The sequence below is a fragment of the Podarcis vaucheri genome (genome assembly GCF_965113315.1).
Source record: "Podarcis vaucheri genome assembly, chromosome: 1".
In the NCBI taxonomy this organism is placed as follows: domain Eukaryota; kingdom Metazoa; phylum Chordata; class Lepidosauria; order Squamata; family Lacertidae; genus Podarcis; species Podarcis vaucheri.
The window spans coordinates 87,738,109-87,760,467 of record NC_138759.1 but is presented as its reverse complement, the minus strand read 5'-3'; the positions used below and the strand labels follow the sequence as shown (position 1 = coordinate 87,760,467).

General features: G+C 46.4%; 1 protein-coding gene and 1 pseudogene across 2 annotated transcripts in view; one reads left to right on the top strand and one right to left on the bottom strand.

Moving 5' to 3' along the window:
- Nucleotides 1-1,902: 1,902 nt before the first annotated feature.
- LOC309517348 (uncharacterized protein) overlaps nt 1,903-22,359 on the top strand; it is a 34,690-nt gene continuing 14,233 nt past the window's right edge. The window contains exons 1-12 of the mRNA XM_082196489.1: nt 1,903-2,027; nt 3,605-3,697; nt 5,139-5,248; nt 6,215-6,274; nt 6,906-7,022; nt 8,353-8,457; nt 8,807-8,909; nt 10,076-10,146; nt 10,732-11,270; nt 14,900-15,004; nt 16,600-16,665; nt 21,848-21,939. Of these exons, the coding sequence (XP_082052615.1) occupies nt 3,633-3,697; nt 5,139-5,248; nt 6,215-6,274; nt 6,906-7,022; nt 8,353-8,457; nt 8,807-8,909; nt 10,076-10,146; nt 10,732-11,270; nt 14,900-15,004; nt 16,600-16,665; nt 21,848-21,939 (1,433 nt within the window). The 5' untranslated portion in view covers nt 1,903-2,027; nt 3,605-3,632. The remainder of the gene's footprint in view (nt 2,028-3,604; nt 3,698-5,138; nt 5,249-6,214; nt 6,275-6,905; nt 7,023-8,352; nt 8,458-8,806; nt 8,910-10,075; nt 10,147-10,731; nt 11,271-14,899; nt 15,005-16,599; nt 16,666-21,847; nt 21,940-22,359) is intronic.
- Nucleotides 21,014-21,610, bottom strand: LOC309532476 (large ribosomal subunit protein eL20 pseudogene; annotated as a pseudogene). Its single transcript has one exon. The product of its transcript is annotated as a large ribosomal subunit protein eL20 pseudogene (transcript).

Here is a 22,359-nt window from a genome sequence, read left to right as displayed (position 1 = left end):
CCACTCCATCTTGAGACTGTAATCAGATGACGGTCACATGGCTTTTTCCTACCCTTACTCTGCTTTCTGTCTGCCGTCTAGCCTGATGTAGTTCTGGAGAAGTCGAATGCTTGTACACCATTTTGGTTGACCTGCGAAAGGTATTTTCCCTAATATGGATTGTGACTGCCATGAGTTGTAACTGAGTGCATGGACATATTTCAAGAGGTTTGTTTTTGTTGTTGCAGATCCCCCCCCCCCCCATTTATCACTCTGCAAACAGGAGCAGAGCAGGACAAATCCCTTAGGAGATGTATGTCAATCACGATCATTACTGTTTTATGGCCTGTCTGAAGCTCAGGAATTACTGGGACACTCTATGCACTACCTATTAATTATATGCACCTATTTATTACATGACATGCATCACTTATTAACAACCATGCTGGCAGTTTGGCTTGAGAAAATTCATGGATTATCTCCCTCTGGGAGGAGCCAGAACGAAAAACACCACAGGAGGGTACCAAGGCACTCATTGCAGTGTGAACTTTTATAAGCACAAGTAGGAACAACTGGTTAGGTTGTTATCCAAAGCAACTTGTCCAACACACACAGATTTAGCTTTCTATGGCATTGAAAAAAATTGAGATTGTGACAGACTGTGGGGGGCACCTCTGTAATATCAGTTGCTGGCACCACCTCAGCTTTTCCCTAGCTTTGAAGCCCAAAGGCACCTCAAAATTATGGGCTTTCTCATGATCAGGGAAATAACATACCTCAGCCAACTGATAATCATAATTGGACTGACCTCTGATTCCCATACACCTAACTAAGCAGGCATTTACTGCAGACCCTCAAAGTGTCCCTATTTTCCAGGGTCATTCCTGGATTTACAGAAGCCATCCCGGTTTCTGATTTGATCCTGGAATGTCCTGCTTTTCCTTAGGACATCCTTATTTTCATTGGAAAAATGTTGGAGGGTGTAGAGTTATGTGACCCTGAGCCAAGAAGACAAGTACAGTGGTACCTCTGGTTACGAACTTAATTTTTTCTGGAGGTCTGTTCTTAACCTGAAACCGTTCCTAACCTGAGGTACCACTTTAGCTAATGGGGCCTCCCGCCTCTGCCATGCAATTTCTGTTCTCATCCTGAGGTAAAGTTCTTAACCCAAGGTACTACTTCTGGGTTAGCGGAGTCTGTAACCTGAAGTGTTTGTAACCTGAGGTGTTTGTAACCCAAGGTACCACTGTAGCTGTACTGTCTTAGAAGACACCTGAAGTCAGCCCTGTATAGGGAAGTTTTTTTAATGTTTAATGTTTTATCATGTTTTTATATATGCTGGAAGTCGTCCAGAGTGCCTGGGGTAACCACGTGTAAAGAAGAGGTTTCTTTCTAAAGCCCCATGATGCAACTCAGACTAGCTTGGAAGCCATGTGTTCTGACACATTAATGCCCATTCATCCCAGACACATGGAGATTGATGGTAGTTCCTCAGGGGTGAGCAGAAGAATACTTGACACATGCTCAGACACACACTCTTCTTTATTATTCCTTTGCATGTTCTAGAACTGAGCCCTGTCATGTCTGGCTGCAGGTGGATCCTAGCCAACCCTACACACAATGGGAAGCCAATGACAAAACAGTGTTATTCAGGGACCCACAGAAATACTGCATGACTTTGTGTTACAGAGATGTTATTTCACAGTTTCATACATTCATTTTGTACAACAGATCACACACAGTGCCATATATTCCTTACCATTTCCTCTCCATGTCTGTGATGAATCCCAGCCTCTAGTTGTCACGTGGTGATGCCCTGGCTTGGAGTCCCCCTCCCTCAATTACTAACCCCTCCCAAGTACCATACACCTGGGCCATGACCAAGAGCTTGCAGCCTCACCCCCCTGACATCACAATCTGCAGAAGATTGTCATTGGTTGCAGTATATGCTCATCAAGAGAGGGTAGATGCAAAAGGATGATGGAGAGGTCCTGCTGTCCTTTCCTATGTCCAAGGCAGCCAGAGGCAGAAACAGAGGCTTTGGACAGGTATGACGAGCCAGAGGTATTGAGTTCATGATGCAGATAGCATGCACCTTCTCCCTCCCTCCCGAAACAATAAGATGAATCCAGAACTCCACAGCAAGAGGGTGGAAGAAGCCAAATGAGGGCTATGTCTCCAGGGATGCAGATGGAGAAGAGTAAAACCTAGAGAGACCCTGGAATACAGAGATCAGAATCGGGAGGTTAGACCCTTAAGCACAAAAATGTAAGAGGAGCCTGCTGGATCAAGCCAATGGCTCACTTAGTCCAGCATCCTGTTCTCACAGCGGCCTTCCTGCTATTTTATATCTGCATTCTTGAACTACAAGTCCAGACAGCAACTCAGTGGTGCATGGTTGTGGGTAACCCGTCCAGATATCCGCAAAGCAATTCCACATATCCATAAAGCATGTCCTTGGCATTGCTTAAAAATACATAAAAATATGTAGGTGGAAGAAAACTTAATGGAATTCCCTTCAGAATATGGATCAATGTATTACTATTCCTAATAATCTTTACCTGGCCTTGCAGTGGTATAACCTATCGCTATTATACCACAATGACCTTCTCAAAAACAAAGCCCCCTTTTGGCCATCTCATGTCCTAGTGATCTTGTGTGCATAACATGGATTAGTGCAGGGGTGCCCAAACTTTTTTCATAGAGGGCCAGATTTGAAGCGTGAGGGCCGACCAAAGTTGTTGAGCTTCTTATAGGATTGAAGTTGCTGAGTGAATATGTGTTGCAGTGCAAATCATGTAATATTGTCTGCAGTCTGCGCTAAATGAAGGAGAGATGTTTCCACTGTTTCCACCTATAAAGATCTAGGGCAATTTACTGCAGGTATAGATACTTAATGATTTACATCTTGGTTATCAACACAGGCCAAAGACCTTTTTATTTTACTTAAGTAGAATAATTTGTGCCTTTGTGATGCTCACCCAGGACCTAGGGCCACTTATTCATTTATAATACTGAATAGTGCAGCGGGCGGCGCTGTGGGTTATACCACAGAGCCTAGGACTTGCCGATCAGAAGGTTGGCGGTTGGAATCCCCGCTCCCATTGCTCAGTCCCTGCTCCTGCCAACCTAGCAGTTCGAAAGCACCTTAAAGTGCAAGTAGATAAATAGATACCGCTCCAGCAGGAAGGTAAACGGTGTCTCCGTGCGCTGCTCTGGTTTGCCAGAAGCGGCTTAGTCATGCTAGCCACATGACCCAGAAGCTGTACACTGGCTCCCTCAGCCAATAAAGCGAGATGAGCGCCACAACCCCAGAGTCATCCACGACTGGACCTAATGGTCAGGGGTCCCTTTACCCTTTTATAGTGTAAAACAAGGGAGTTGGTCAGCAATGTCCTCCTGAGGTGGAAGCACATGCCACCTGCAACTTATGAGAGGATGGGATAGTGGTGGCTGCACATAAAACTAAACTGTGTTTTGAACAGACATCTTGTATTAGGTACTTTCAGCAGAAGATGTTTTGCATCTGGCATCATTTGAGTGCTTCTGAGAGCTGGAGTGGGTGAGTGTGGAAGCCTGGCTGGAGGGTGATCAATGTCCTACCATGTTCTCCCCTAATTTACAGCTGGCCTCTGCACTAAACAAGCTGCATCATGGTTGACTACTACCAAACACTGGACATCCCCCAAACGGCCTCCTCAGATGACATTAAGAAGGCGTAAGTAGCACAGTGTGCACCAACCACAAGATGTTATATGGACCTGAATTTGGCACTTCATAAAATAGCCCAGTTTGGCTCAGATCAGTTTGGAGCCTGCCCAGTTCAGCTTGGGGAGGTCTATCTTACCCTGCTTCCTTCTCCTCACCCTTATTCACTATAGGGAATTTTTTAAAATGTCTATGACTTTTTTCACCTTTGACAGAAGTGGATACATAGCAGCCCTTCCAGAGTAGATAAACTGCCAAATTGCAGGTAAATAGGTCCAGGGGCTATTGTGCTGGGCACATCTAAACTGTGATTCACCCCTATCCCTTTAGGAATATCTGTGCAATCTGCCCTTTATTTATGTTGTTTGGCACATTCAATTTCTAGCTTACCTTTTCCCGAGAATTCCAGGTAGATTACAGTATTGCACTTCAAAGTAATCATACAATAGCTTAGCTAAATAAATTAAAATCACCCCATGCTTTTAAAAAATATCATTTATTGAAAAATAAAAAGGATGTAATTACAAGTGCACAGAGTAATATGACATACACAAACAAAAAGAAGATGAAATAGTACTCATGTAGAAAGCAAAACAAAAAAAGATCACCCCATGCTTGATTACCGTAACCCTGGCCACAGAATGCCAGACCAAAGAAAAAAAGTTCTGCAACCATTCTGGAGAGCTTAAAGGCCCAGAATTTGATTGGACAAAGGACTCTAGGACAAAGGAGTTCTGCAATTATAGGTCAGCCACCAAACTCACCTATCTACAGTACATGCCCTTGCTATTTGAATTTGGTGCATGGACAATGTATTCAAGAAGGCACTCAGTAATAATAATGGCCAAAGGGGCTTAAGAGGTCAGATTTAGCACCTTGCATTGTGCCTGGAATGCAACAGGACAGGGAGCCAATGCAGATGCTACATCACAGGTGTCATTCATCTTTTGAGGCATATCCCAGCATGGAAGCAGGATCCCACACTGTCTCCTCGCTGAACCCACCAGATAGTAACTGAATGCAACCCAAACAGAGTCCATCATAGTAGCCTATCCTTGAGGTTACAAAGGCATTCCTCCAAATTGGTTGTACGCCGGCTACGTGGTGGTCCTTTCTGTAATATCTGTAATATCTGGGGAATGCAGAAATTACATAATTGCCAATATTAGGGTTGCCATATTTCAAAAAGTAAAAACCAGTACACCCCAAATTTTGTTGAGCTTTCTTGGAAATCCACCCCCCCCCCCGAGATGTCAATTCTGCCTTTGAAATCCCGAACGTATGGCAGCCCTAGCCAATAATGTGAAGACTTCTAGAAACCAACAGATTATGTAGTTTGGGCATGCACCATGGCATGTACTGCTGGTATCAGGGAAGAAATGACACCTCTCCTCTTGACATTCTTTTAATGGTAATCTTACAGTTCAGTCTCTCCTTTTGGACTGCTGTAGGTACAGGAAGAATGCACTGAAATGGCACCCAGACAAAAACCCAGGGAACAAGGAATATGCGGAGAAGAAATTCAAGGAGATAGCAGAAGCATACGAAGTGCTATCAGACAGTAAGACATTGGACCATTCTCACCATTCCCCATCCCAGGGGTCTCCCATCTCTGAGCTGTTCCCTATGTACCCTATGTGCCCCCTGCCTTGTTGTGGTCTTTTAGAGACCTTCCCTATAATTGCACACATGCCTCTTCCTAAGCTGCTGCTGGCTCCCAGTTCTCACTCCCTGCAGAAGAAGAAGAAGAGGAGTTTGGATTTGATATCCCGCCTTTCACTCCCTTTAAGGAGTCTCAAAGCGGCTAACATTCTCCTGTCACTTCCTCCCCCACAACAAACACTCTGTGAGGTGAGTGGGGCTGAGAGACTTCAAAGAAGTGTGACTGGCCCAAGGTCACCCAGCAGCTGCATGTGGAGGAGCGGGGAAGCGAACCCGGTTCCCCAGATTACAAGACTACCGCTCTTAACCACTACACCACACTGGCTCTCCAGTGTGCAGAAGTGAGAGCTCAGCCCAATCACAGTCCACCCAACATGAGTTTCCTGTACAACCCCTTCTCCAGGCACCTGGCATCCCCTTTGGTTCACTGCTAGGATTGCAGGTTCACTGCCAGTCTGCCTTCCACCCATCTCTTGAAAAGGAAGAATGAGGGGCACTTTTAGCAACTATATTTTCTGCTACTTTGCTGCTGTTTGGGGCCACAGTGCTTAGCGTTGGAGGGAGAGGTTGTGGTGTCTCAGGGCAGCAGCGGAGCAAGCCGATCGGGCACCTGGGGCGGTGTGCGTGCCCTGTGTCTGGGAGCGGGGCCAGCTGCTTGCAGGGGTGGGGCCATCCGGGGTAAGATGCTCTGCAGGACCTCCAAGGAGTCTGCCTGCCTCCTCCTGGCATTTTGCCACCACTGCTCCCACCTTGCTCTGCTACTGTCTCAGGAGTCTTGTAGCTAAAGCATATGCACAGGATTGTAGCAAAAGTTGAATGGGCTTCAAGATGGGACTGGCCTCCTCTCATTCCTTATTTCTGGCAGGTTATAAGCGGGACCTTTATGACCTCTACGGACTCGAGGGGCTGATAGGACTAAGCACAGGTGAGTGGAGGTTGGTGTGTAGACATACAGGACATATTATCCATATGCACCTCTGTTCTGGGCTCAGTCCTCACCACAAGCACTTCCTGGTGCTATCACCAACTGGTGCTCCTCCCTGATACCCTGAAAGCATAGAGTTTGTTTAGCACTGGAGGGCAGGAGCCTACCCTGTGCAGGCTGTCCCAGGATTGCACTTGGAAATTTTCTTCCCTACTAGAAATCTCACAGGGAGAAAAAATCCCAATGAAAATCTGGGTGGCTCAAAACACATTGTTGCTTCACTGTGTCCTTTACCCCTGCCCCCTATCTCTCTATCTTTCTCTGTGTGTTTTCATTTTGGGAGCTGTCCTCTTGCTTGACCACTGTTTGCAAAGGGGTGCATGCATGGAGACCCCTCTTGCATCAAGTGGGAATAATGAACCCTGGGAACTGAATTGTTTTCTTTTGTGGTTTGGGCTGTTTCCTGCTCTGTGTTTCTTCCTTTCTGGCTCTGCATCTTGCTTTGGGCCAAGAGATCATGCCGAGATTCAGCTGTCCTCAGCATATCATCCCCTTTCCCTTCTTCCTTCACTCCCTGAAAGACATTCACGGTGTGCTGAGATGGACAGGTATCTGGTTTGTTTTCTTGAAGGTGCTGGGTTTTATCCAAGCGCCACTGAGACTCCGGACTTCATGTTCACCTTCCGTGATGCAGATGAGGTCTTCAGAGAGTTTTTCGAAGGACAAGATCCCTTCAGTGAACTCTGTGGTATGTGCTGGCACGAGGGGAACAAGGGGTAGGCAACATAAAGCTGCCTTATAATGGTGTCTCTGGCTCACAGCTGTCTCCTCTGGTGGGCTGCAGCTCAGGCAGAGGGGTCTTCATCAGCCTTTGCACCTGAGACTTCTCTTCGTTTAATCTGGAGATGCTGAGACTAAACTCAATGTGCTCTGCCAAGAGAGATTTATTTTAAAACAGCAGTGCTACACCCCCAATTCCCCAGGCTGCATCCCTTACTGACCCTCCCTTGCACCATCCTCCTTGAGTACTTTCTTCTGGTGGGAAAGTGCCTTTGAACCTTGGTAGTAGCTTTGGCTTGCCGTGACAGAGAGATGTGGAAAGGAGGAGATGCAGAAGCGGCTGAGTTTTGCATGGCTGGGCTGCCGCTTACTATACCAAGGTGAGAGCCGCATTTGTGTCCCTGCCCACTTTGCACCTGGCCCCACCCACCAGCAGCATGCAGCCGCTAGAAGTCTGCCTGGGAGGGAATGTGGTCCTTGGGCTGCAAAAGATTCACCACCCTGCTTAAAAATGTCTATAACTTGCTTCTTCTGCTAAAAAATAAAGGCACTAACACCCTAGACGGAGTACCTTTCTCAGAGACAAAGGAGCTAGACGTTATTATAGCTTGCAGAATCAAGGTTACAAGACAACGGCCTCACTCACATTTTTCTTATTTGCATTCTTTTTCAACAGTGGAAACAACTAAAATGTTTCCTCCCCTCGCTAACGGTTCACCCCTGTGCATGTTTGCTCAGATAGCGGTCGCACTGTCTTCAGAGGGTCTTGTGCCCAGATAAGTGTGTGTTGGATTGCTGTGTCACCAGGCTGCTGAAACGGAGCCATTTGGAGAGGAACAGGAGTGGACTTTTGAGAGAGAGAGAGAGAGAGAGAGAGAGAGAGAGAGAGAGGATTGTTTGAGCTCTGTCCTCCCAGCCTGAGCCTGAGCTCAGAGCAGTGTTCTGTGCACCCTAATGAATCAGCCACCACAGCAGTGGATTATATTCACTACCATGATCCACAGGGCTTTTCTACTTTGTGCTTTGACAGAGACAAGGACAGGGGGAAGGTTCCAGGTCTAGCTTGGCTGCAATCTTTCTGCTCTGTCCTCGCCCTTACTGAAGGGGTGCATGTCACATAAGACATCCTCTCTGTGTCTTGGGGTATGGTATAATCATGGATTTGTATTGCATTATATCACCTGATCTGCTTAGGCTCATTGCACCAAGCAACGGAACTGAACATGTCCCTGTATTATCTGGGTTATAATGTGTAACTGGAAAGTCTTCTACTTATCAGCCTCCTCCTTCCTTTCCAGAGGAGTTGTCCCCATATACAGATCTTCAAGGAGGAATACCCCAGTGGGTCGTGCCAGGCTGTACCACCTACTCCTATTGCTCCTACAGCTCTCCATTCCAGACAGGTAAGGCAAGGACGCATCACCTTGCAGCCTTGAGAAGCTCAGTGGGCAATCTGCTGCACATGCTCATTGCAGGGCTTGCCTCTGTGCTTCTCCAATACACTTTGCCTCTTCCATATCTGCTTCTCTACCTCATTCTGGCTCTGTCATCTCACAAGGACCCAATTCATCCCTGCTTTTAAATGTCCGAGGAACAATTCTCCTGTTAAGTGTTAGTGCCTCCTTTGTCCAGTCCCTTCATTCCCAATGACATTTGCAGTATGGGAAGGCCTCTGCCATTTGGCTGGTATTGAGGCCTGCACTAGCTGCCTCTCTCCCCCTCAGCAGTGATGTTGTCACTTTCCCCTCCTAGATTTCTTCACTACGTTTGGGCCTGGTGCTGAATTAGGAATAGGCTTCTGCTCTGTCTCCACATCTACTAAGTACATCAATGGCAAACGGATAACCACCAGGAGGTGAGGTGACAAGGAGGGGCCAGGCGCACGCGAGTTAGCCTGCCCCCTAATCAGATGTAATGGCAAACTATCATTTTCTGCAAAAGCAGAAACAACTCACTAAAGCAAATTGTGCAAAAGGAGAATGGAGAGTGAAGGGGGAAGAGGGAGTTTGTGACTTCGGGACTTTGCCAAACCATCATTTGGCATTTTGTTTGAACTTAGAATGTATGTTCCTTTTTTATTACCTGTCCTCCATTAACCCAAATTAATGTGCTGTGCAAATAATACAATAGAAGAGACCTTTAAAAGCACTTCATGTGGGATGAAATGATCTTACAAATGGGAAATTCTTCCTTATGTTTAACCTAAAACTGCTTCCCTTCAATTATTTTTGCCATGTCCACCTACCTGATCACCGTCTGAGATTTTTAAAATACTATTTAAAACAACCAGTACAGTATATTGTCCTTCCTTAATCTGTAGGCGGATCCTTTGCTCAGATTGTTTAACCTTTTATCTTCTTACAGTTCATTTATGAACTGGTATGGGTTTGAAAACCTTTAGTGTCTAAGCCTCAACACAGTACTGCAAATACAGAATTATCCTTGCTGTAACATTTCAGATTTGCCCTTGCTTAATTTCATTTTGTTTCTCTTGATCAGTTCTCGTTATTATTGAGACAATTTTGAATGCGTAGCTTGTCCTTTGGATTCCTTGCAATTCCACTCCATCCCCTGTACATCTGACTCTTCTCGCTCTTGCATAATAATACTGGTAACTAATAACTCCTAACCCTGTGGAGTAGATCTTGACAATTGTTTCCTGCTTACTATCAGTGGTTTCCCAATCAATCGGTTTATTTGTTTAGATATATAACTAGCCCCCATGCTGTGCTTGTGTTAGTTAAAAACTTTTAAGGCAGAAAAAAATGAAGTGAAACATTCTCAGTGTTGATGATAAAAATAGCCACTGTATTAACTTTGTCCTAAGTCTTCCAGTGCTTCTGAGCAATGCTCAGGTTTGGATTGTGCTGAGCTTCTAGCAAGAGGGAATTTAGGGAAGAAGTCACCGAGAATGCCTCTGTTGGGGTGTGGGTATGGGGTGGGATGTGGCGACAGCGCACGCTTGACCAGAATGCAATGTGGCAAGTGCTGCAATGCAATGTGGCAAGGCCTCTTTTGCAGGATCCTTGAGAACGGGCAGGAGAGAATGGAGATTGACGCGGACGGGGAGCTCAAAGTGGCAGAAGTGCCTGGTAAGAAATCAAACTCAGAGGGTGCTAGAGTTGGGCACACATCTAGAAGGGAAGATGGGGGTCTTGGCCTGCATCTCGGTCAGTGGTGACTGGTGTTTACTATGATTACCAGAGCCAATGGATGACACTGAGCCTAAGTTGAGGAGGAGCAGGAGCAGCTCTATGGCTCACTCTAGGCTGGACAGTCCCTGGAGTAATAAGGGCATCCATTGTACTTCATTGTCCATTAGCGGCTGTGCAAGGATTAAGACTATTTGGGTCCAGGCTTGAACTGGTCCATGTTTCTTCGACATTAAAATAAGCAGAGAAATCCTATGAGGTCAGGATATTCTTTTCACATTGGCAGTGGGTCCTCCTTGATGGAGGACTGTTGAAGGGGCACTGGGAAGGCTTCCCATTCTATGTTGCTATCTCAGGTGCTAAAGAACCCTGCCCCTGCTCCCACTGTCTCTCATTCCTATCCAAATGACACTGCTGCATGCTGGGGCAGAGCGCAAAGCCCCTTTGAGCCTCAGGGGTGCTGGCCCCACAGAGTGATGCTGAAGGGGCTGCTTCCCCACCCCTTGCTTTGTTCACCTCCTCCAGACCTCACGAATGACAACTTGAAGGCCACGGTGGAGCTCATCCAGCCGGAGCAACACGAGATCCTGCGCTCGTCTGCTACGGACATCCCGACTCCGCCACGCCCGCAGAGCGCAGGGTTCTCTTTCACCCACCCTGAAGACGAAGACAAGGAGCTGCATCGGGCCACCCTGGCCTATAGCCTGTCTGAGATGGAGACCGTGGGGCAGCAGCACTTGGCAGGCGCCTCCCGAGACAGCTCCAGGAAGAGGCGAGGTAGCGCGAGGCGGGCACACAAAAGGATGCCAGGACCCAGCGAGGAAGTGGCGGATGCTCCCTTTCCCATTAGAGCCAGGAGCCCGGGCGCAGGAGACAACACAAAGGAGGACAAGCCAGCAGAAGGCCCAAAGGGCAGAGGCTGCACTGAAGAGCCAGAGGGGCAGCAGCTCGCCTTGCCGGCAGCCCCTGAAGAGAATGACTCGGTCCTCAGTGACATGCGGTATGTCTTCCCCGACATTATCCCTTCCCACAGGGAGAGGGAATCCATCATGTGCACTGTCCTCTGAGCCTCACTGACATGCAAGAGAAGAACGCTTCCGTGTCCAATAAAGGTCACAGCCTGGCTGTTGGTCTCCACAGTGGCATTATTCCCCTGAGAGGGGGGCATGCAGGGTACCCCAGCCCAGCCTCTGCCTGAACTGCCAAGCTCAGAGGTGTGCACTTAGTTTATTTAAAACCGTTTACGTATCACATTTTTTAAAAAAAATCTCTCAAGAAAACACAGTGTATCATGAAAACATTAATGATTTTACTAGGTGCACTTCATTTGCATAATTCAGACATGGGGAATTAGATCTAGCTGGTAGAATGGATCCTTACTTCCCCCACAGACCAGCTTTGAGCCCTGGGCTCCTTGGGAATGAAGGGTGGGGTACAAATTCAATACATAATTGAGTCAGTCATTATGATGTCAAGTGACCACTTTGAGGCATCCTACCAGTGCCAAATAATTATTCTGATGTCAGAACTTGGTTTTTCTGGGTGCAGCCTAATTGAAAGTGTGTTGGTGAGGAGAACCAGTCAAACCAGAAAAGAGTGGAGGAGCTTCAAACAGCTGTGGTTGCCTGATAAATGGATCATCTCTAGGATTTGTCCTCTTCCCCTGCCATCATATTACTGGCTTGCAAAATTACGAAGAACTAGAAGGGACCCAAATCCTGTCTTGTTGAAGAAAGGGCAGCCTTCTACCCTACAGCTCACTTAGTGTTCTTAGTGAGGAAGGGAGATGTTCAAGCCTAGCTGAAAGCTGCACCCTCTAGTCCAGATGCATGGGAGCAGGTTACAAAGATTCAGTAGCAAGGCAGGTGCTTTGCACATGTAGAGATGCCAATCACCTTTCCATCACTGCCTGCAGACACTGAGAAAGGCTGTCCCAGCAGATACATACAAGATGGATGGTGCATCATGTCAGCAAAAGATCAACCTGTTGAATGAGTTGTGGTTAACACCTGCTCTGCATCATACACTTGAGTGAAGATAATGGCACCTGGAAAAGGTGTATGCTAGTAGGGTGAGGAACCTGGAGGCAGTTCTTAGAAGCAGGACACCCACACAGATTAATATCCCACTGCATAGGTCCTGTGATGGGGCACTGCTTTTATAAATATATAAACTGTTAGGATCTCACCACAAAGTTAGGAACATAGCACCAAGAGCAGACCCTGGTCCCTCCCATAGCACCGTAAGACACCCTGTCATCCTTCCCCCCCCCCATTTCATTTGTTTTTAAAATAAGCAAGTTTCTACCCTTTGCAAAAACATATGCAGACTTGCCAGGTAAAGACACTGTTACAGTCTCTCTACATTGACCACTATTCTTTCTCACACACAAAAAGACAACAACCTATTTGCATATGCTAATTTTTAAAATATAAACCAATTTAGCATTGCTAAGCATTAAGCATAAGCAATTAAAGAAAACACAGGTCAGGATGATTTAAGCCTCTACCCTGACACTGTCCTATTGATTTGCACAGCCTTACCAATTTTTCTGGATTACTGTAAGAACATGCAATTCCCCATGCATCCAGTAATTCCTTATGACTTTGGGTGTTCACCAGGAAAGCACTCCTTTCTGTGGCTTCCATCCACTGGGGGTGAGTAACACACACTGGGGAATTGGCATCAAGGCCTTCTGCCAGGGTGGTTTCTTCTTTGTGTGTTAACTAGCTGGCAAATGCCTGCCTGTGGTAACTATTACTCATGTGATTTGTGTATCTAGCACCACCAGTTACAAACAGCACACAGGACTAGCTGAGAAGCATATGGAATTGAGGGATAGTGTTATAAAAGGTCTCTTACTCATCATTCATAAGAGGTTTTCCATTCTCTCTCTTTCATCCCCCATTGCAAAACAAAGTGTTTCCTTATTCACTTGCCCCCCTTTTTCTGATCTGTCACATCTCTAGCTCCTTTGCTGCCAAATTCCACCCTTTCATTCTGGGGCCATGCACCCAGGCCCAAACCAATTATCAAATTCTTATTGTTGTTTTTGAAGACTAGGTAACCCTGTGACATCACCAAGACCCACCTCTTGAGTCTCAGGCTTTAGGATCCAGGTGGAGACCTGGCTGACAAGCTTCTATAATAGCAGCAATATTCCCCTAATGCTGAGTCACTGCAGCTGGCTTCTGCCATCCACCCTGCCTGTTCTAAATTGCCACATCATGTCTCAGTTGTGCTACCGCTACCACCCACCAGTTTATAACAACAATTATGTTCTGGTATTTTCTCAGTTGATCTGCTGCCTCCATGTTGTGCTCATGTTGACAGAGCTTGCAGCCAACTACCCACCTCACCTCCCTCACACACCATTTCACACAAGTCCTTACTTTCTAAAAAAGGAAATTTATAGTGTAAGACACAGCTGGAGATTATCATCCCCCCCCCATGGAACATCTATATTAGGGAAATTACCTTTACTAGGGTCTTTATGAGGCTGCCTTGTGGGACATCTTTGGGAGAAGAAAAGGCTAAGGAGTAAACGTTACACAAATCCGGACAGGAGTCCCTAAGGCTGTTGGATGGTGTCTTGTACACCTCTTCCTGGCAACTCCTGCAGCCAAGCTGGTGCCAAACATATTACTTTCCTCTCCTTTGGAAAAGGAAAACTTTGTGTTTGCAGGTGTCTGTAAACAGGCAAGACACCCCCCCATTTCCTTTGTTGTGTGAGGTAACTTGTGTTTTTATACATCATTTATAATTTTACAATTCTATAATTTCACAATTGCACCCAGTTCATTTACTCATGATTTGTTTTTAATCTTTTGACTTGATCATTGAAAGCTCCTTGTGTTGTATTTATATTATTTTGCTGTTAAACCTGTTTTTCTTTTCATGGGTATTTTTATTGTTTAGAAAAATAAAATACTTAAGTCTGCTACCCTTTATGCAGAGAGGGATGGTAATGTGGCACTAGTACAGAAGGGTTTTAATAATAATAATAATAATAATAATAATAATAATAATAAATAAATTATTGTTGTTGTTATTATTGTTATTATTATTTTATTAACCGAACACTAGTGGGAATGAAATCCATGTAGCACTGAGCATCAGGTTCAGAGAGAAAAGCTGCAACCTGAGACCCAGGGTTGCCTGACAGTGTAACCCTAGACGTGTCTACTCTGAAGTCAGCCCCAGCGAGTTCGACGAGCCTTACTCCTAGGTAAGATAAAAAAATTCTTTCCAGTAGCACCTTAAAGACCAACTAAGTTAGTTCTTGGTATGAGCTTTCGTGTGCATGCACACTTCTTCAGATACTGGTCCCAGGTAAGAGCGCGTCCTGCACCCGTTGCAGCCTGAGATGCTGCGAGATGTTTCCACGCACAAAAGGGGGGCGGCTTCCCCGGCTGCGCAAGGGGTTCCGCCGGCGTCCCGGAGTCGTAGCGCACATCCGCGTGGGGCCGGGAGGGGGCTTCACGCGCCGCCCGTGGCAAGCGCGCTAAAGAGAATTCCACCGGAGCCCCGAGCAGCTGTTGGCCGCGGCCTCCTCGCCTTACCTCACCGGTTCAGAGTGCAGGGTTCGACGTCACAATGGAGCCGCGCGTTCCATTGGCCGGCGCCGGCGCCAGTCCCCGGGGCCGAGCTGGGGCTTGCAGGCCGGGGCCCTCCTCCGCTCTTCCCTTGACAGCCGCAGCAGGAGGCGAGAGCGGCGAAAAACTCGCGTCCCCAGCGAGCGGGGCTGCAGAGCTGCGGAGCATGGTGCAGTCCGCACGGAGCCTCCTCCAGCGCTGAGGTACGATTGCTTGCTGGCTTTGCCTGCTGCCCGCTTGTTTCTCGGAGCATCGGGTGCCATTGCAATAAAACAAAAGCGAGGCAGATGACGGCCAGGGGAGAGCGGCCGCATGAAGAGATCTGGAGATGCAGATCTCTTGTAGGATCCCCGGGATAGGAATGTGGAGCAGCTAGCAGATTGCCTGAGAGAGGCTATCTGCCGACCCACCGACGAGGCTCTAGCAGCTCTGACAAGCAGAAGTGTTTCGAAGTTGCGCTTGCTGTCAATACGATTTAAAAACCGCTTTACCCCTATAGAGGGGTGGGAGGGTATTGTTTTTTCTATTTCGTGTCTTTGCACTGTAAACCGCACTTGTGATCGTCGGGCGAAGGGCGGTATATAAATTCAACGAATAATAAATAAAAACAACAATTTCGATCCTTTGCTATCGCCTTGTCGTCCCCGCATCTAGCAGGACTGAAGGGTCAAAGGGTGGCATCCACCCACCCCTAGTCTCCCCGCTTTCAAGTCACGCTCTTGTGTCGGGTGGGCGTTGCGTGTGTGTGTGTGTGTGTGTGTGTGTGTGTACGTACGTTACGCGGAGAGAGCAGCTGAGTTTCGTTCCGCAGTAACTAACGCGCTGTCCAAAAATAGGGTTTAAGATCCGAGAGGCTGTGGGTAGTTTTAGGCATGCCTGTTTCTTCCCCACCCAAAATGCCATCAGAAAAAGAGGCGTTTGCAACCCGCCGGTGCTGCCCTGCACGGAATGCGTGTTGGTTGTTTTTTCCTGCCGGCAGGAAAATGGGTGCTATGGGGAAAGGCGCTGTTAGAACAGTCGAGAAGCTGAAACGCGATCGGCCCCTCGCACCGGCCGGATGTTGTGCTTGTTGTCGATCCGGTGGCGCACCGCAAAACAAAGGGAGAGGCGAGGGCCCAGAGCCAGCCCCCGAGAGGGACAAATAAGCATTTTCGCCGAGAAACGGCAACAAAAGCTCTCACGCTTTCTAGGAGAACTCGGGAGAAGGCCTGCCTCTGATTGCAGGCTGCTGCAAACAAAATTGTAGGATTCTACCAACGGATTGAGATAAATGGGAAGGGGCGGTGGGAGCTCCGTAGAGGAAGGGTGGTTTTAAAAGATCAGCTTGATGGGATGAGCAAGGGCGAACTGACTACGCAGGGAGTTGGTGACGATTTTATTCAGATTTTATTCGATTCAAACACAAATGTGCACTAGGCGAGGCGGGAAAGAGAATATGATGTTCGAGCAACTTTTGAAGAAGTGAGCTGGTGCCATAAAAAAGTCAAATGAAATGAAAGGTGTAGGAAGGTGCCACCCCCCCCCCCCAGGAAGGAAACTTGATGAGGTTCTGAAGAGTGTCTCAAGTCAAATACTTTGACCTGGAAACCCATCTCCCTGATCTCGGAGTCCTTAATATTACTTAGTATTGGTTTGCATATTTTAGGGTGGTGTTGGAAAGTCATTCTTGTCAGAGGGTGACCTCAAATGGAATGTCTCTGCATAACTTGGGGGGGGGGCAGAAGGGAAATACTTTTAATGTGGAAATGGGGTTAGTGTAACAATGTTAAGGTGGGGTCTTTCTGCTTCTTTCCCAGAGGAGGAGAAAAGAAAACCACCCTATTGCAAAAGGCTTCTCTGCCTCTTCTACTCCAGCAAAGTAGAGGTAAGGAAGGTACCCCTGTCAGAGAGTTTAGGCAGAACCCAGCTCAGAGGAGGATAGCAAGTGAAGGGGCACCCTGTCATCTCCACACCAGCTTCCAAATTTGTTTAAATTTTGGAGGACACGTTGACAGAAGAGTGGATGATCCACAAAGGAAATGGCAACAGGGAGTGGTGTATCATGAATCTGATAAATTGAAAACCCAAGACTGAAGAGCTCAAAGGAGTCAGCACTGATGAGTATCAGCATTAAAAAACAAACAACCCCACAGAGTCAACATCTTTGCATTGTAACTGCAAAGAGCATGGGGTTGTGATTTCATTTCTTATCATTCACATAGCAACTAGCCTGCAGGAGTTCTCCTTGTGATTTAAATGCCCGAGCATCCATTTGTATGATCCAAACAGGTAAGCAACAATCTGCAGGTCAGCAGGCAAAGCTGAGCTTCAGAACTGGGCTGCAACACTGAGACAGAAAACCCTCCTTGGTCGTTTTCCTGCCTTAGTGTTGTCACAGCAGCTATTCTTGCTCCTCCTGCAGCCTCCTAATCTCTTAAAAACTTAATGGCCACTAAACCGCTTAATGCATAAAGATACTTAATGAGGAAGGCAATGGGCCAGTAGTATCCTTTTGGGTGCACTGGGCCTGGGTCAGCTCAGGTGCTTGTCCAGTGTTGCCTTTGGGTTTCCCCATGGATCCCAGATTCATAGGCTCCATGGCAAGGGATGGTCAGGGATGATAGATGTTGGGGGTATCTGGAGGCTCACAGATCCCACCCCCCTGCTTTGCTTGATGATCCAAAACCATGGTGCAAGCAACAGTGTTGTGTTGTGGATGCATCTCCACACCAAGGGGCTTTTAGGTTGCAAAGCAGCTCTTTGCTGGCTGGAGGCAATTTCATCCGCAGTCTGTGGTTGACATAACCCAAGCAGCTTCCTATATTTCTTGTGTTTTAAGCAGTACTCTTCATATATGAATCTGGCCTAAGGCTCCAACCAGCAGACAGTTTAGTAACATGGGCTGTTAAACCTGTCTGGGCTTCAGGAGGCATGGGCCAGGATTGCTATGCACTTGAAGTTTTGTAGGAGGAGTTTTGGAATTGGAACAACTTCCCTTAAATCCTGATGCAACCAAGCAGGGGCCATTCAGAAGCTTTCTTTCAAGCACCACCCTACTTGCATGCGGGAATGGGTTTAGCAATAAGCATCCTAAGGTGATTCCTGTAAAACCAGATGTCTTTCCGTCTATCCATCCTGGAAGTAGAGACTTTTCAGTGAGAGGGAGTGTCACCCATCTAACTAGTGTTTATGCAGAGTAGTTGTTTCAAAAGCAGCAGCACCAGGTCATGGCAATTATAGATCTAAGCTGGGAAATGTGTGGAGCATGTCTGCTGAAGTCAGGCTTCTTTAGTCAGAGAACAGGAGGCTTGTACCTCCCACGTTATTCTCTGCCCTTTCATAAGGCTATCAGTCCCTGTTAGCAGCACCTTGGAACACCGTGATAAGCACAGAGTAGAAGAGGCACCCCATACAGCTCAGATCCAGGCAGATAGTCGTAGGAAGATGCATGAGATTGGGACCTGCCTGATTTATCCTTGTGGTGGCTTTGTCCCATTCTTGGACTTATGAAGAGTTTTCCGCAGATAGTTTCATAAGATACACACTTGCAGCATAAGCCTGTTCATGTTTCCATGGAAGTAAGATCTTCCGTGGTACTCTCATGTGAGCATATATATAAGATTGCAGCTGCAATCTATTTATTTTGGAGTAAATTAAAAGACGCCTGCTTCTTGGGAGAAAAGCAATGACAAACCTAGACAGCATCTTAAAAAGCAGAGACATCACCTTACCAACAAAGGTCTGTATAGTTAAAGCTATGGTTTTCCCAGTAGTGATGTATGGAAGTGAGAGCTGGACCATAAAGAAGGCCGATCACCGAAGAATTGATGCTTTTGAATTATGATGCTGGAGGAGACTCTTGAGAGTCCCATGGGCTGCAAGAAGATCAAACCTATCCATTCTTAAGGAAATCAGCCCTGAATGCTCACTGGAAGGACAGATCGTGAAGCTGAGGCTCCAATACTTTGGCCACCTCATGAGAAGAGAGGACTCCCTGGAAAAGATCCTGATGTTGGGAAAGATTGAGGGCACAAGAAGAAGGGGACAGCAGAGGACGAGATGGTTGGACAGTGTTCTCAAAGCTACCAGCATGAGTTTGACCAAACTGCGGGAGGCAGTGAAAGACAGGAGTGCCTGGCGTGCTCTGGTCCATGGGGTCACGAAGAGTCGGACACGACTAAACGACTAAACAACAACAACAACAAGAAGTTCCACTGAACTCAATGCTTAACAGGCATGCGTAGGATTGCATATTCAAAGAGTAATCTTAAACCTGTTTCTCAGAACTGCCACTGTGTCAGGCAGGGATTACTCCCAGGGAAGTTGTGCATAGGATTGCAGTTGTAATCTCTTAACTGGGCACTGCTGAATACAGCCCATAATGTGTGCTCTGGTTATTTGAGCTATTTTATTTTTTAAAAATAAATACTTATGAAGCACTTCATGGGCTGGGAAAAAAGCTAACTGTATGCACATCTAAAGCTGTTCAGAGCTTTGAGTGGAAGTCATCGTAGTGCTATATCGCTCATTCTGTAAGCGCAAGGATTTCTCTTTGCTTAGCAGATCTCCCCCATCTTCTCCCTGCCCCCACATGCCCTCTAAATCTCTTTTAGGGGTTCCCTCAGTGCTCTGGAGCAGATTAAAAAAGGACACAGGGCAGGAGGAGTCCTCTTGCCCAAGCAGAAATTGTGGTGCTGACAGGATGCACTGGTTGAATACTACCCCTAATCTAGTAAGATGATAAAAAAAAATGCAGTTACAACCCTAAATAAACTTACTAAGAAGTAACCCTTATTGAACCCAATGGGACTGACTTCTGAGTTCACACTGCATTTCAAACTACCCAGGTTGCAACTCTATGCCACAAAGAGCAGTTTCCTTTGTGATCATTAAGCTTCTCTTGCAGTTTTTGTTGTAAATGTGAAAGATAAAGAGAGGCATTTGGTATGAGAATAAGTCTTCCAGACAATCTAGTTTTTACTTCCACTTTCAGGGAAAATATGCAATACCTTCTCAAGCTGAAATGTGTTTTACTGCTTTTGCAACATAAAATACATGATTTAATAACTTTGCATACAAAATTTCACTATTTGACATATTTATGAAAGGTACTGAGGAATCTTATGCATATTTCGTAATGCCTACTCTAGTTTAGTCTAGTTTATTCACTTAGGATTGCAGCTTCAAAAACGTTAGGCTGGATTCCTGTTTGCATTTACGTGGAAGTAAGTCACTTTAAACAATGGTACGTATGTTTGAGTAGATATGCAAAGGTTTGCACTGTTACATCTGTAGCTGGAAGTCTGTGGCACAGTTAGAAGATTGGGACCAGGTCAAAAGGACAGTACACATAGGCTAGTTGCTTCTAGTTTCTCCAAACTAGATCAGATGTCACCAAAAGATTAGCAGCAATTCACCAGCAGGGAAGGCCCTTTCATAAAAGATGACAGCACCCTCTAGGTGTGGAAATGCAGCTTGTATCTGAGTGTTGTATACATCCGAAGCATACACTTCATTCTCTAATGATGTAGAGAATACATACATAGAAATCCTACATAGAAATCATTACAATACACGTTTTGAGTGGGTAGAAGCTTAAGCATTTCACTCATTCAAATAATGAAACTATTGCATAGGAGCTTCCCTGCCCACACCCCGGTGTTAAGAGAGAGAGAGAGATGAGAAGGCATTCCCACCCTCCCTGGATATTCACATCTCTATCTATGCACTTTTTAGATCCCTCTTCCTTCTCTTTAAATGACTGGACATTTATTTACAGTGCAAACATAGCAAGCGCATATGTGGATCTTTCACGTCCCTTACTATTTTCCTTAGAATGTGCGAATGCCACACCTGTTGCTTTTTATCCATTTGTCTAGGCTTGGGTGGTTGGTTTGTTTTTTTGGTGTGTGTTTTTTATAAGCACTGATTTCTTATGGTGTGTATAGTCAAGGTGTGTGTAGGAGAAGAAAGTATGGTTCTCATAGCATTGGGAACATCACGGTTAGACATGATCAAAATAGCTGTGAATCAGCTAATGTCCATTGTGTGTGAAGCAGCTTGGAAAGAAGGAGGACGCTGTTGAGATGTGGTGTTTTCTGGCAACTCATAGGAGCCCCTTTCCCAGACATACCTGACTTTGCCAGAGCAGCTGATGGCCAATCCTTGGTTGGCTACGCCTGATGGATTCTGTTTTTCTTACATTAGAGTTGTGCACCCTTCTCTGCTGCAGGTTTTTTTTCCTCTCAAAAAGAACTTTATTGAAACTCAGAGCTAATGAACCAAGTCTGCATTTAGAAGAACGTGTTTGGTCTCTTGGTGGTGAAGCGTGGCTTATGTTGATGATGCAGAACTCTATGTGGCAGAGGGAACTTCATTTTGGAATCATGGAGCTGCTTGACAGCTGGTCTGTGGCACTTGCTAGCAGCAATCTCTTCAACCTTCATGATCTGAATTGAGTGAGCACGAGTTCTAGGACGGGCTCCCATATTGCGACAGCTCCAGTAGTTATCAAAGCTCCAGCAGTTGTCAAATCCTTGTATTCTCTGTACATGTTATGAGTTCCACTACGAGAATCATAGCGCAGGCAGATATTGAAATTTTTCACCTTCAACGGAGGTCCACCTGTCCACAGTACAAAATTTCCCCAGAAGATTTCTTTGTCTTCTTCAGCTGAGAGATAAAGTACCAGAAACGTGACTTTGCAGCGACATGATTAGGAGCAAAGAGGCGCATATGGTAGAGAGGTGGTGTTGGGCACTTAGGAGGAGGGAGGCATCTCCCAACAACTTCCTCAGGGTGCCTGACCGCTTCATGGTGCTGCCTCTTTCCTTCTCTGCTGCAGTTGTACCAGTTGTTTTGAGGACTCAGGAACGGCAAAGATCTTGGTCTGGTTGTATCCGTGAACCCTTTTCATGTGTTACGACAAGACTCTTGACACAACCATTCCGCTGTAGTTTCTGACCGGCAATAAAGGGTGGGTGGGAGGGCTATTTTAATTTGGATGGTGTTAGCTTGGGTAATGCCCAACAGAGGTGTGCTATACTAACCTTTCCCTCTTACTCTAGGTTTGCAGCGTAGCACATTTGGGCACCATGGTGGATTACTATGAAGTGCTGGGGGTGCCCCATGGCGCCTCACCAGATGACATCAAAAAGGCGTAAGTTGCACTCTCTCCATTTCTGACTAAGGCTACTGACTGCTAGTCCTGGTGTGGTGGTTATGAGTGTAGCTGTGAGATGTGGAAGTGGTGGCATAGTGTACCTGGCCACAGGTTTGTGGAGGGCAGCCTGTTTAAGTTTGTGACAAGAATAATGAGCACTCAGAACACTGTGTTTCCCAGTGTTAGGGGATACAGGGTGGTTTTGTGGCCGTAAGTTGTATTGCCAACTTTGCCTTGGACTCTGATTAGCCTTGGACACTGCATTTTCCCAGTGCTTTGGGGTTTTTCCTTTCTGCTTCCATCTTTTGGTTCCACTCGAGCTCCTAGTTTTCCTGTGGAGAACATGGTAGCTACTAGTTTCAGGTCTAATGTACTTGATCTGAGAATCTGTTCTAGCTCTTGGGGCTGTTATGCAGG